This window comes from Sturnus vulgaris, chromosome 1, assembly GCF_052056855.1.
Source record: "Sturnus vulgaris isolate bStuVul1 chromosome 1, bStuVul1.hap1, whole genome shotgun sequence".
Classification (NCBI taxonomy): domain Eukaryota; kingdom Metazoa; phylum Chordata; class Aves; order Passeriformes; family Sturnidae; genus Sturnus; species Sturnus vulgaris.
This window is the reverse complement of record NC_142243.1, coordinates 24,398,559-24,412,684: the sequence shown is the minus strand read 5'-3', so window position 1 is coordinate 24,412,684 and position 14,126 is coordinate 24,398,559. Positions and strand designations below refer to the sequence as shown.

General features: G+C 38.3%; 1 protein-coding gene across 5 annotated transcripts in view; it reads right to left on the bottom strand.

The window, feature by feature from the left end:
* PPP1R9A (protein phosphatase 1 regulatory subunit 9A) overlaps nucleotides 1-14,126 on the bottom strand; it is a 124,910-nt gene that overhangs the window by 39,867 nt on the left and 70,917 nt on the right. For all 5 annotated transcript variants that reach the window (XM_088161853.1, XM_088161855.1, XM_088161864.1 and 2 more), the window contains exon 4: nucleotides 12,308-12,412. In XM_088161853.1, the coding sequence (XP_088017979.1) occupies nucleotides 12,308-12,412 (105 nt within the window). The remainder of the gene's footprint in view (nucleotides 1-12,307; nucleotides 12,413-14,126) is intronic.

Below are 14,126 nucleotides of genomic sequence, written 5' to 3'. Positions count from 1 at the left end.
GTTTCCTCTAAATTTTGATTTTAGAGCCAAGCATTACAAAGACTAAACCAGTCATGTTTTCAGACTCAACTGGGAGGAACAATGAACTTTTGAAATTACTGAAGGAAGAAAGAAGGATGTAACTCGTATCTGCTAACTTGTTTGTCTCCTCCAATATAAAAACAAATTAAAAGTAAATATTGAAAAAAATTGTATTTAAAAAAAACATTTTAATCAAAAATATGCATGAGTGTATTACTTACACCTAGTAGAGAGAGCACCACATTTGTAAATACGTGAGGGAGATCCTCAATGTGTAAAGTTATGAAACCAAAGTGATGCAAATAGTGAATTCCCTCTGGCCCCCTGCCTTGTAATTCACCTTCCTTGGAAAATACAAGACTCAAAATACTTCATACCATCATGTTTTTACCCTGAAAACTTAGAATAGACAACATATAATGCATCCGAAGCCTGGTAATTCCTGATAAATTAGAAATGGTTTTTGACACATTAGACTGTAATGCAGTAATATTTTCATATAGACAAACAAAATTAGGTAGGATGTAGAAATATGAAGTCTTATTAATTGAATTTTTCTTCTCATGCCTAAGTCACTTACAGTTCACAGTGATGTGATTTTCAAGGCTTGAATCACATGTAAAAATGAAGTTACTCAGTGATACCTGAAGCTGTGAGATGACATATGAATAAAAGCCTCCAAGTAATGACAAAGTTTAAAGCAAATGTTTTCCAAAATAGAAATATACTAGTAATGTTCTATCTTCCTAAAATTTATTGCTTTAGAGTGAGACATATCCAAAATGTCTGAAAATAATTTTTAGAAGCATTCAATCTACAAGTGATGTCAGTTCTAGAGAAAGAATTGTGAATTTGTAAAATTGAATACTGTATTCCCAGCAATTACAGCTTCTACAAACTAAACCAAACTTTTTGTCATTTTGCATTCCATGATCTTAAGAATACCATGTATATAATTTTACTTAACTGGTAATTGAGATAAACCATAAATTATAAAGTTACATTTTAAAGAGAGAGCTGAATAAAAATAACTTAGCAAACCATAAAGCAGGCGCAGTTATTAAAACTCTAAGCATGAATTAGATATTTATTCTCAGAATAGCTTTAAATACAAGAATTATCATAATCTGAAGTGTTTAAATATGAGGAAGAGACATAAGGCTGTGATTCACTGACCAAAAAATCAGTCATGGAACTATAATACACATATTTCAACAAAGGGGCTAATTATATATTTCAAATCAATTTGGCTCAACAAAATCAATCACATGCATTTCAGACTTCATTAATTAGTCTCAAGAGCTAGTAATATTATAATAAAGAACTATATATTCTGTCAGCAATAACATATTTGAGAAGTGGGTCATATTTTTCGATATGAGACAAATGGGCATTTTACAGCCTTTAACCACATCACGACAATCTTCATCTAGTTTATTAAAGCCAGAAAATGCAAAATAAAGCCCAGCAAATCTGTGACACAGACATCACTGTACTAAATCTCAGGTAATTACTGATTTTTTCTGAAGTCTGCAAAAAAGAAGGACGGAGAAGGAGAGAGGCAGGGCATGAACTGCCCTTGATATCCAAGAGTTACATGCAATTTAGCTAAATTACCAGCTGAGAAATATTCTTTGTGGTTGCGGTTAAAATGAACAGGGATGGAGCTAGAAATATAATTAATATTTGACTCTATAATGGATTTTAGAATATCTAAAAGAATTATGTATCTTGAGAAATTGAAAATTAACTACACTAGTGGTGGTTAAGAAAAGCAGTCTACTGAAATTGGCAACAACTACATCTCCTGCAATCCATGATTTAAATATTTTACAGCTCACTCGATATACAGCCTTCTGCATATGCCCAGCTTTTATTAAAAGAGGATCTGCAGACCTGTGCTTGAAATAACTTATTGATTTTTTTTATCAATTATGGAAACCAGATATATTATTATAAAAATTGATTAAATTAAAAAAAATATCTCCACTTTGAAAATAAGTGGTACTAAAAAAAATTGCAAAGGCACCAAATCTGTGATGCAAAACTGAAGTACTGCAGCATACACTTTTAGTGAAATGAGTTAATGATTTCTCCTGAAAATACTTCAGGAATTATGTGCTCAGTTAAAAATACATTAGCATGGTTTCCATAAATCCAACAGAAATCAAGTAAGAATACAGCAAACACATTCTAAGAAAGAGTGTGGGGTTTGCTGCAACAGTATTCAAAATATTTTCTTCTAATCTTTCCTAAAATACAGTTTGGTCCATAAAAATGTACATTCAGGGAGTTTTGCAGTCAGAAGCCTCATACCTGGAACTGCTCAAGGTCAGTGTGGATGGGGCTTTGAGTAACCTGCTCTTGTAGAAGGTGTCCGTGACAACAGCAGAGGGGCTGGAGCTAAATGATCTTTAAAGTCCCTTCTAACTCAAACCATTCTACGATTTTTAAACTGATTTTCCTCTGTGCTTTAAAGCCTGAAGCTGCTTCAGCTACTATTTATCTAATTTATTTCAAGATGTCTTCAATTACCTACTCTGGCTGCTTCCATTAGGTTAACAGCTACTTAATTAACCCGAAGTGCTAAAAGGGGTGTGAACCCTGTTAAGAAAGAAATTTTAGTTAGTCACAGAAGCACAAGATGGCATTTGTGTGGTTTTAATGAACAAGATCAACCTCTCCCAAACAGCACTCTCAAATGCAGAAGTCACTGCACATAAGGAATTCACAACCTATGAGCTTCCATTACACTTCTTGATATGAAATGATCTGAAACTCATAAACACTCTTTGAATAATTTCAGTTGGAAGGAAACCAGTCCAACCTAAGCCCCTGACTTGAAAAGATGGCCAACTTTGTCACAGCCTTGATCAGAACTACCCTAGCTGCAACTTCTGTTCATTGCTTGTTATTTTGTCCCTTTGTCCCAAGAGTAAGAAGAATCTGGGTTTATTCACTCTACCTCATGGAAGGTAGTTGAGACAGCAATAAGATGCCTGACATCCCATTCTTTTCTTTTGACTGAAGATGCTCCTGCCACCTTTTCCCAGGATGCTGCTTGCACTTCTGCTCTCTAGCTCACAGTGTTGCACAGGGATGCTGCTCCAGATGCCAGACTCACATCAGCCCTTGCCTCCTAAGGTTTCTCTCAGCCCATTCCTGCAGGCTGTTGAAGATCCTGGGATTGTAGCCCTGTGTTACCCTATCATGTGCAAACTTCTGTCAGTAAATCCATCAGCCTGCCTCTGTATCAGAGACAGGCATGTGCACAGCAATCTTTAAAGACACCAGCTGGAACCAAGAGGACGGGTAGAGGGAAATAAAAAATGTTTGCCTGGAGATAAGTGATAAATGACCCGAAACAAGCGAAAAACTGCTTGGAGATCAGCACCCAAAGTAATATAATGAAGTGACGACCATCCGTGAATGAATTGGCAACGACTGAGTGAAGTTATTTAAGGTCACATAAGAAACATCTAAGAGGGCAATCTGCGTAATATCTAGTGCACGATGCTGGCTATGTGAAGCCAGTACAGATAAGCAGATTTTAGGAAGAGCCTCCAAGGACCCTGGAGATCGAGTTGCCAGTAAGACGAACTGTTGTGCAGAAGTTCTGCAGCCTCTATCCTTGTCCCCAGACCCAGGATGAAGTAAAGCACCCTGAATTTAAAGACAGACGGCAGGACTTCAATTTACCACTTTGGGTTGGAAGGGACCATACAGGGACACCTTCCACTAAATCAGGTTGCTCAGGACCCTCCATTCAACCTGGCCTTGAACATTTCCACGGATGAGCATCCACAAATTTTCTGAGAAAAATTTGTTCCAGTTCCTCACTACCCCTTCTGTTCCTTTCTGTATTACTTCCTCCTGTTCCAGTGCCTCATTACCCCGTGAGTAAAGAGCTTTCTAATCTCTAACACAAACTTCTCTTCTTTTAGTTTAAAACCACTCCCCTTTGTCCTATCACTATCTGTGTAAAAAGTCACTCTACCTCTTTTGTAAAAGCCCTTTTCATTACTGGAAGGTATTAAAAAGTCTCCTCAGAGTCTTTGCTTCTCCAGGCAGAACAATTTCAGCACTCTCAACCTGTCTCCAGGAGAGGTGCTCCATCCCTCTGTTCAACTCTGTGGCCTCCTCTGGACCCACGGTGACAAAGTCCATGTCTTTCCTGTGCTGAGGATCCCAGAGCTGGATGCAGCACTGCAGGTGGGGTCCCACGTGGCAGAGAAAAGAGGCAGAATCACCTCCCTCACCCTGATGGCCATTCCTCTTTTCGTGCTGACCCAGGATGTGGTTGGCTCCTGGGCAAACTGTGGTATCAGTGGTACTGGTGGATGAGCAGCACAATCACAGATCAAGCACCAGAAAAGCCTCAGCAGACTCTCCAGAGCATCTTGGATAGAAGCCCCTGATAAACTATGCTGCTATCAACACTAAATGGATATTGAGTCAGACAATTAGGAAGTCACGTAAAAAACCCACACAATAATATCAATGCACTTAGATTAATTATTCCTCCAGAAATCAATTCTAGTCTAGGGCCTCACTGACAAATTAGCTTTACTCAAGAGTACTTCAAAATTAGCCAAGGGATTCAATGTTTTGGCACCTCTCCAGATTCTGGTCCTTACATTGCTCTGCTCTTCTGAGAGTGCATGTTAAGAATCAACTCCATCTCTTTCCAGACAGCCTGACAGTATTCCAACACAATCCTTGCTTAAAAGGTTTCCTTGAATACAGAGTGATAATTTAATCAGCATTTGCTACAGCACCACATAGTTAGTATGGGAATGGCCACTTCAAAGAAACACATTTGTAAATCTGTGCTTTAACATACCTGAATGCAGCCACCTCTGTTCAGAAGGTGCAAGTGCTAGCAGGCCATGCTTATAAAAAAAAACAGATTGCTTTTCTGTCTTCCTTTACCCTTGCTGGCATCCACAGGGAAGAAATCCAGAAAGAAAATACAGACAGGTCACATATAAGCTTCTGAGTTCAGACCATGTCCTTAATCTGGATGATTGCATGATCCAGACTCTAGGCAAGCTAGACCATCCTCATAGCACAGTCCAGCTAAATGCTCCTACAGCACCATCCCTATAGTTTGCTGAGTTATCCTGCAAGGATGAACAGCAGGTATTTCTGTCTAGCTGTCACAATGTTGTATCCCATTATTCAAGGTGCACCAAAACGGTGTGGGAGCTTCCACAAAATAGTATCTTGGATGAAGGAGTAAAAAAAATAGCTAAATAAAATATAATATGATATTTCAGTTGTGGGGCTAGTAGTTTATGTTTAAATCCAACCAAGTTGAGGATGAACTGATTCAAAACCTGTCAACTTGTTCCTTTTTCCAGGAAAAGAAAAGAAAAGCAAAGCAAGCAAAGCTGCTCCTAATGAAATCCAGCCTCACTGAACCTTACTCATTCATGCTATACTTACTTTTAAAAGCTCCAATAATAAAAAAATAAAAAATAGTTTATAATTCAGACAAAATATTTAAAATTAAGACTTCTTTATATATTTCACACTCAAACATGTAATTTCCTGTCCAAATGTGCAAATATTTTGAGAAAAAAATTGCCATAAAAATTAGCAAGAACTCAGGACACGGGGGCTATGCTTATGCCAGCAAATTACACAGTGCCAGGGAATGCTTCCAAATACTAGTAACTGGTCATCATATTAAAATCGTATTACATCACTGAAACAGTCTTGGCAACAGTTTGACACAAGTTAACTAATATTCCACTAAAGAATACTCAGACACAGTCCAGAAATTAGCAAAGGCTAGGAGTCAGCTTGGATGTCTCCAATGGACAATCTGGATATGGCCACCCTGCTCAGAAAGGTACAACTCTTTAAGGGCAGGAGCACTGACCACTCTGGTGCCAGCTGGCCTCAGCACAAAGAACAGTCCAAGGCACAGCTTGTCTCCTACACAGGCACAGCCAAGGAATATAAACCAGCTAAGCAGAGATGAATGCAGTCTTATCTCACCCATGCTAAGGTGTCAGAGGACTCTTGTGTAATTTTTCATGTTCAGCACAATACTCCTGGTAGACTTATAGGACAATTACCAGTGCTTGTAGAGGTACTTTGCAGAAACCAGAAAGAAAATGTATTATGGAATCTTCAGCCATAGTGGATTAAACAGGAGAAATTTACACTACTTTGGCACACAGCACCACACGTTTAGTTTCTGCAGGATCCACAATTCAGGTTTATCTAAGAAGCAGAAAGTGCATCAAGCACACATGGCTTCTGAAGCAGCTCAGTGTGAAGTCCCAGATCAGCAATCAGCATTGCAGAGCAAAGGGCTTTTCTTTCCTTCTCTTTTTAGGTCCTCAGCTCTGGCACTTGGATTCAAGGAAGAAGAGATAGACAAGGAAAGGAAGAACAAAACCACAACCCCCAGTTAGAAAACAGACAACATAACCCAGCTCTCTGAAGCAGACATGGAGAGTGGTATCTTTTGGTTTGGGTCCTGCCTCATTACCCAGTAATTAGCAGTCCTGCCTTTACCACAATGTGGATCTGCACTATGGAGAATACCTGCAAATTTTCAAGGACCCTGCTTACCCCAGAGTAAGAGCACAGGCAGGCAAAGTCGGAAGGAGCAAAAGAAAACCTGCACAGGCACACACTTGGGAGAAGAGAAGATCATTACCTAGACAAAGGAGTCACAATAAAGGCACATGCTCAGTGTTACTGTCACCAACATCATTCCCATCGGGGCATACTGCTGCTGGCTAGGTCCTGAGGCAAACTTCATCTGTCCTCTACAGTCTTAGTTCTTGCAAAGCCCTGACTGTATAACCTGCCTTTCCAGATGCTGTGGTGGCAAATAAAACTAACAGCAGGTATGAAAATACTATTTTTGGAAACAGTGTATTTTTCTGAAAAAATTCAGCTCAAGAGGGGGTGAGGAATTAGCTGAGGAAGGAATAAATGACATTTCAAATTGTTGTTAATGAACATCAATTATTTTTACTTTTCACCCTTTAATTGCTCCTTGTATAAGAGCTACATAAAAGTAAAAATTTGTATGAAAGATTGCATTTTCAGTTTAGTACAAGATAAAAAAAATTAGGCTGTGAACTAATAGGGAGTTAAGATAGAACCCTGGTTTGAATTGAAACTTTCCAGATAAGAAAAACCAAAAAATGGCAATAAATTATTCTTTATCAGAACAGAGAATAGTTAATAGTGAAAAGCCAGAGGGTTGGATAGTTGCACTGCTGATGTTAGAACATATCTTTAATGATCTAGAAGATTAATTAGACACAGCTAAATTGGCTAACCAATTATTTAAGATGGAAAGATTTGCATTTCAGCAGAATTTAAATAAACAAAAGCAGGTAAACTCATTGTCAGGTTAGAATTAAAACAATTAATAACTTTCACGGTGGTACAAGTCATGATAAACCAAACAGGTTTTGCACAGGTTCTGTGTGGTTCCCTACAAAAGTCAAGAACTGACTCAGAAAGCACCATGAGAGCATCCACTCAGTGCCTAGCAACAGTTTGGGAAGTTGAGAAAATGTTTAGTCACATTCATACAACAGGATATGGAAGGAGGACACAGAATTTAAAATTTGCCTCTCCAGTAAAACACTGAATTTGGTTAACTTCCTTAAAAGAAACCTTTCAGAGGAAAGTCATAATCCTAGAAGATACAAGGAGCATATGAAGGACTGGGATTTTCTGATGATTCTCTCATGCAAGACTCTTTCTCCTTATCAATGCAGTAAGTCTTCCAAGAAACACGTCCTCCTTTCCTGGCGCTCTGTCTTTCCCAGACCTGTGTGAGCACAAATCTTCATATCTAGTAAGTATGATAAAAGGATAACGTTTTCTCTATGAAAGAACTAGATTTTTTCTCTTGTGAGTATGTTCAAGAAAAAGAAATAAAAATCCCTGGAGGCATACAGCTCTTCGAGTGAGCTTTCTTTGGCAGAGACTGTAGGGTCTCCCAGAACCCTCTCACTGTGATGAACAAGGGAATAAAGTGTGGTCACAAAGGCTTAACATCACCCAGGCAGCTTCAAAGAAAAGGTCTGATACTCAACACCACAGTCCATGGGGAGATTGCAAGCAAAATAACACAGGAGAAACTCCATGACAGGATAGGATTCCCACTGTCAAGCTGTCTCCTTATCTATCTTTTGTGACTGCAGGCACCACTTGCAAACTTCAAGCTGATGGATTACATCCTAAATGGGGTCAAAAGAAGCACACAACAATTAGTGGTATTAGTGTGGCACTGCCCTCTGAGCCATTAATCTTAGAGCAGGGGTAACACTCAACAATATTGAAAACAACACATATTTCAAATCCTTCCTGTATATAATCAAATTCTGAAATGCACTAATATGAGATATTAGTAAACTAAACAATTATGTAAAATTGTAAAAAAGACTTGATATTTACATCAATTGAAATAGCATTCGTAGTTGTATTTGCCTGATTAGAGTCACGAGGACACTAATTCTCATCCTGAAAAACAGAAGCTGATTGCCAGCTGGGATTATGAAAGAATTCCATCTCTTTCCTTTGCCTCTCAAGCTACCAGAGTACGTCTGCTGATGATCTTTCTAGAAAACATTTTAAGAAAAAATAATTTAATTTATTATCACTGTAGAAGTCAAATTGGTTGAGCCCATGATTTTTCATTATGGTATGATGACTCTGCTGGATAATCCAATACTGCAAACAATAGATAAAATAATCGTAGATGCTTACGTTTGTTCTTCTTTCACCTCCTTTCAGCCTCACCTAGAACAGTTCAAAAGGTAAAAGCCATATCCTCATTTTCACAAATTCTTTACTGTGTCAGCTACAGACAGTCTGGATACATTTTTTCTGGTAGAAAAATTGCAAAAATCTATTCTAGGTCAACGACTTCCACTGTCAGTATCATTCAAAGTGTTCAGAAGGCTCAAAGGAGAAAAATGAATTAGTAAGTGTTGGTATTGTGCAAGTTCTCTGAAGAGGTACTGACTGCATTTATTGCAAAGAATTAAGAAGTGGCTTTAATGTCATTCAATTCAGGAGTGTCCTTTTTTTACAACTGATCTCATGTAATAAACCCTGCTATAAAAACCAGCATGCACTTTGACTAGATTAAGGACAAAGTGACTACAGATACATAATGCTGTGGAATATAAATGAGAAGTAATGCCAGTGAAAGGCACACAAATCTCTGTGTGTACAAGACACCAGGCAGAAGAAAGGCAGAGATTTTGTGTGCCACGGTCACAAAGATAACTGTGCTTATTAAAGCAGTTCTATAAACCCCATCAAGCTGACACTACTGAACAGCAGATTCACGAGCAAGTGTGAACGTGACTCCTCCTGTGAAGGAAGGATTGGTGAAGCTGCCTTGCCTTGATCAGGCGAGGTGTGCTTGTACACTGCCTACACACTGGCAGCTCAGCTGGGACATGCTCTGCAGGAAAGGCAGGAGGGCTTCAGAGAGCAGCAACCTCCTCCCCTGCTCCTGCCTCCTGCAGTGACAGGGATCACTAATGGCAGCTGCCATGGCAATGGGGCACTCAAAGGGCAGGAGCACTGCTCCCTGCACTGCTGCTCCCTGCACTGCTGCTCCCTGCACTGCTCCCTGCTCTGCTCCCTGCACTGCTGCTCCCTGCTCTGCTCCCTGCACTGCCAACAGGCAGGAGCTGACAGCTGGAGGCAAGAAAGGCGTTTTGCCCCAGCAGACTCTCCCATGTTGTCCCTAATGTTCTGGAGCAGTTCAAGTGCACTGTCTGTCAAAGAAGGTGGAGATGAAGGATTCTCCATCCTAGCTCTAACACGGCAGGAAAGAGCATCTGCCAGAAACCAATTGCTCTCTCCACAAAACACACAGCAGCCAGGGCTCTTTTGTCACATATCAAAAGAAAAACAGTCAGGAAGTTAAAAATACCTCATTTCCTTTCATATCTAAATTCATCAATATCAGCTCTCACTTTCCTTACAAGCAAATGTTCAAATCTGTATAGAAGACAAAACATCAAGCATCTTGAAATATCTGTCTCCAAAAAAACAGCTTTCTGGAACCATTTTTCATTTTGTGCAACTAAAACCAACGTAGAGCATTGGGCAACAAAACTGTCCAGGACTGGAGCAGAAGCTAAGCAGGTGCCTGTGCCACACAAGGCTTGGCTACCTTGTCAAGTCTCACTCCCAGCCTACCACAAACCAGGGAAAAAATAATGCATTTCTCGGCTGGCTTGCATAAAGCAGAAAGTAGCCTTTCTCAGCACTTTTTGCCATGAAATTTAAAATGAAAAAAAAAATTAATGAAGTTGCACCAAATTCTACCCATTTCTTTTCTCTAATTAGAAATACACACTAGTAAGAAACTGTCAACCACACGGTATGCTCTTTATGTATACGTTATTTATATTTTAGTATTATTTTATATTGTACCTCATACAGTATTTAAAATATATTGTTAACTGAGTATTATTTCAGGCTTTTTTTCTTGTCTAGTTTTGACACTAACACACTGGGTCATTTTTTCCATGAAAACTCGATATCTTAATCTTACAAAGAAAAACGTAGAAACTCAAATATCTCTCTTTGGCAAACGAGACCTGTCAGAAGCCAATGATCCCAGTGCACAGGATACACAGTACACTTGACAATGTCAGCTCAACAACAATCAAGAAATACTTTTTTCAGCTACCTATTTTGTTACAACATCTAGATTTTAACCAGTCTCACTGTAATTTATTTCCTGAGAGAAGACTGCAGGAACTCTGTGTGAAAATAATATTTTTCCTTCCTCCTTTTTTTTTTTCCATGGAAGCAAGTATTCCATTCCATAACTTATGCAGCAATAATTACACAAACTAAGCTGATTCTAAATGTATACAATACATGTGTTTTATGTGAGAGCATTCTTTTTTCCTTTTTCCTTCTGAACTAGAACATCAAACACAGAATATACATAACATTTGCTCTGTGTACCAAAACACAGGAACACATTATTCTCTGTCATAAGGATTTTATGTTTGAAGGTCTCAGCTGCAGAAAACCTAATAAAGTATATACTCAGTTTCATAGTTTAGTCAGTAGGAACTCTCACAGCATGTGTGAGTCTTTGCAGAAATAGTAATGGTGTAACTTTAAATGTAAATGTTACACAAAAATATACTCAACTATAATTACACTACAGTTTCTGATTTTTTTTTTCCTAAATAACCTCTCTTAAATAAAAGACTGATCAACCACCCCCGAGATTCTTTGCAGAATCCACATCCCAGCATTTTTTCTCAATGTCATGCAGGATCAGCTAAGGAATTACAGTGGAAGTGTGCACACCAACATATAACACCACCATCTGAGGGGGTCTGCATGTATTACCACACATAGTTTAGTCATGGTTCAAAACAAGTCAGCTCTGAACTCATTAATTAAAGAATTCAGTTGTGCTCCCTAGAGAAGATTTTGAAAGAGAACCAAAAGGTGACTACAGAATGGCTGCTGCTTTTACAATATGCCAAAGATATTTTTGTAGAGTTGAATCTTTACAGAAATTAACAAGCTCTTGAAAAACGATGTGACTGCACAGGGTTTTAACTGGAAAACCAGTTCATTTCCAGTGAAACAATGTTCTTAACAATGACATTTTTATAGCTTTGCACTCTCACACAAGTTCAGAAGCATATTTGCAGTACATGTTACATTTCCTAGTCTGTTCACTATTTTATGGATTTTTAAAAGGACACCTTTCAATGAACCACGGTAGAGGCACAGAGAGAAACCCACAGATGGTGCTGGGAGCTCAGTCAATCAATACTGGTTACTTTCCTCAATTTGGTAGCTGTTGTGACTACTGCACCCAATACTCTCTCTGTGCTGGCAGAGACTGGAGTGCTCACGTCCTCCTGCCCCAACCCTGCAGCATGAACACGGTCAGTGTCCCCAGGGGCGGAGCAAGGCAGTGATCACTGGCAGCACTTCCCATCTGACCAACACCATCATCCCAACTAATACAAACGCCTTGAAGCCCATGAACATCAGATTAGTGATCAAGAGCACAGTCATCATCTATCTGCTATTTCAGCTTGTCTTGGTGGTAATATTTTAAAAATCTAAGCCAAAACAAAACTATAATACTGTATTTGATCCCTCTCTAGGGATCAAAGGAGAGAAGACACAGAGGCCAAAACTGTCTAATTCTACCTGGGCAAACTGAAAGGCCTGTGAAGGAAGACAACTAATCATAAGTATTAAATTAAAATTTCTTTTTTCCTTCTAAAATACTCACCTGACTTTCTCTTTGGTGTTTCTAAGAACAGTTGCAGCAAAATTTTGTGTAACACCAACCAGACTGATGCCATCAACTTCCACAATTTGGTCATTCACTTGGATCCTTTCAGGGGAAAAACACAAATGCATAAATAATAGTATGAATTCATGTGAATTTTCAGCAAAACTTAGCACAGAGAGATCTTTCTAGTTTGACCTTAATCAAAAGCTCAGTCATAAAATGATTGAGGTAAATATGAAAAGTGCATCATTCCTTGCACACAGACATCTCATAAATCTTCAAAGTTACCATTACAGTTAATATCATCAATTTATTATCCAGTCTCTTTCCTTGTATAGAAATACAGCAACACAAACTCCTGAATTTGTCATATGAATTAAATTAAATGAGATACTTTAACAGCTCTTATATCATTCTTTCCTAAGCCAATCTTTGAAAAACAGCATAAGATACAGCTCTGGCATTTCATGCTAATGGAAAAAAAATGTAGTATTTAACTAAAACAACCTGCTCATCTGTGGAGAAAAGTACTTATGTATCAGATCCAATTGTGACATACCTCCTTTAGATATTTCATCTAACTTGTTCCAAAAAGATGAATTCCCAGTGTTAAGTGTGATCTTGCTGCACACAATCATAAAACTTTGTACTGTTTTAAAGAGGACTCTCTTTTTGAAACCAAACATCTATTTACAGCTGATGCACTGTTTAATGCAGAAAAAGTTAAGACAGAATGAAAGCCATGCTGCTTTTATCTAAAGCAAGCAGTGCTACAAAAATCCCTAAAGTAGGCACTGGACTCATCTGGATTACAAATCCCTGGAAGATGACCGCTACACTATTCTTCAGAAATGCATGATCTCTAATAGTTTCAAAATAAAAACCAAACAAACTCATCCAGAACTAGAGATGCAAAGGGAGCAATTTTACATGGATTCTACTGATCCAAACAACACAGTTAACAAAGCAGCCAAGAAACAGCCAAGAAAAAATCCTATTTAAATTATATGAAAATAACCGAAATTAATGTATTTAACATTATATATATTAATGATATATTAGTGATAAGATTTCTTTTCAAAACCAACAGAGGCTTCAGCAGAATGCTGAAGCATCTGGACTTGGAGCACTACTTTCTCTGTCAAGTCTGAGGAAACACTTTGCAGTTTTACATGTATTCAAGCAGAATCTTCCATTCTTTGGATTCCAGTGGTGAGTAAGAAATACAGTATTTATTCTTTGGCAGTCTCACACTACAGAATGTCACCGTGTTCTAGGCAGGATCTCCCTTGAAAAAGGCAGCCTATAAATTCCTATTTTGAAAATCATAGTAGGCATTTTAATATCAGAATTTTATTTCAATCTTCACTGAAATATTTGATAAATGCAGCAATCACATTAATACTTATTTAATTTTGACTTTTTTTTTTTAACTTTAGCAAACACAGGAGTTCCTGGAAAGTAACTTTTAAGAAGCTGGTGCCTACTGAATGGGAAACTGTCACCCTCTTGGTGGAATAACAGATTCCTTTGAGATGAAAGCAACAACACTGCACACCATCACCCAGTGGACTAGCAGTGTTCATACAGACACATAGATGCTGTATTTCAGGTGATGAAAAATCATGTTAGAGAACTGCTGCCTGCAACTTCATAAGCAGCTCTAACTTGATTTCATCTAAGTCAATTTGTCCTTTAGGCATATTTTGTATCTCCTTGTTTCTTGTTTGTAGAGCTCCTAAATTAACTTCCATCTCTTATTTTTATGGCCACTGTTCTTCAAAACTCTCTCCTTTCTATATACATATATTTTAAT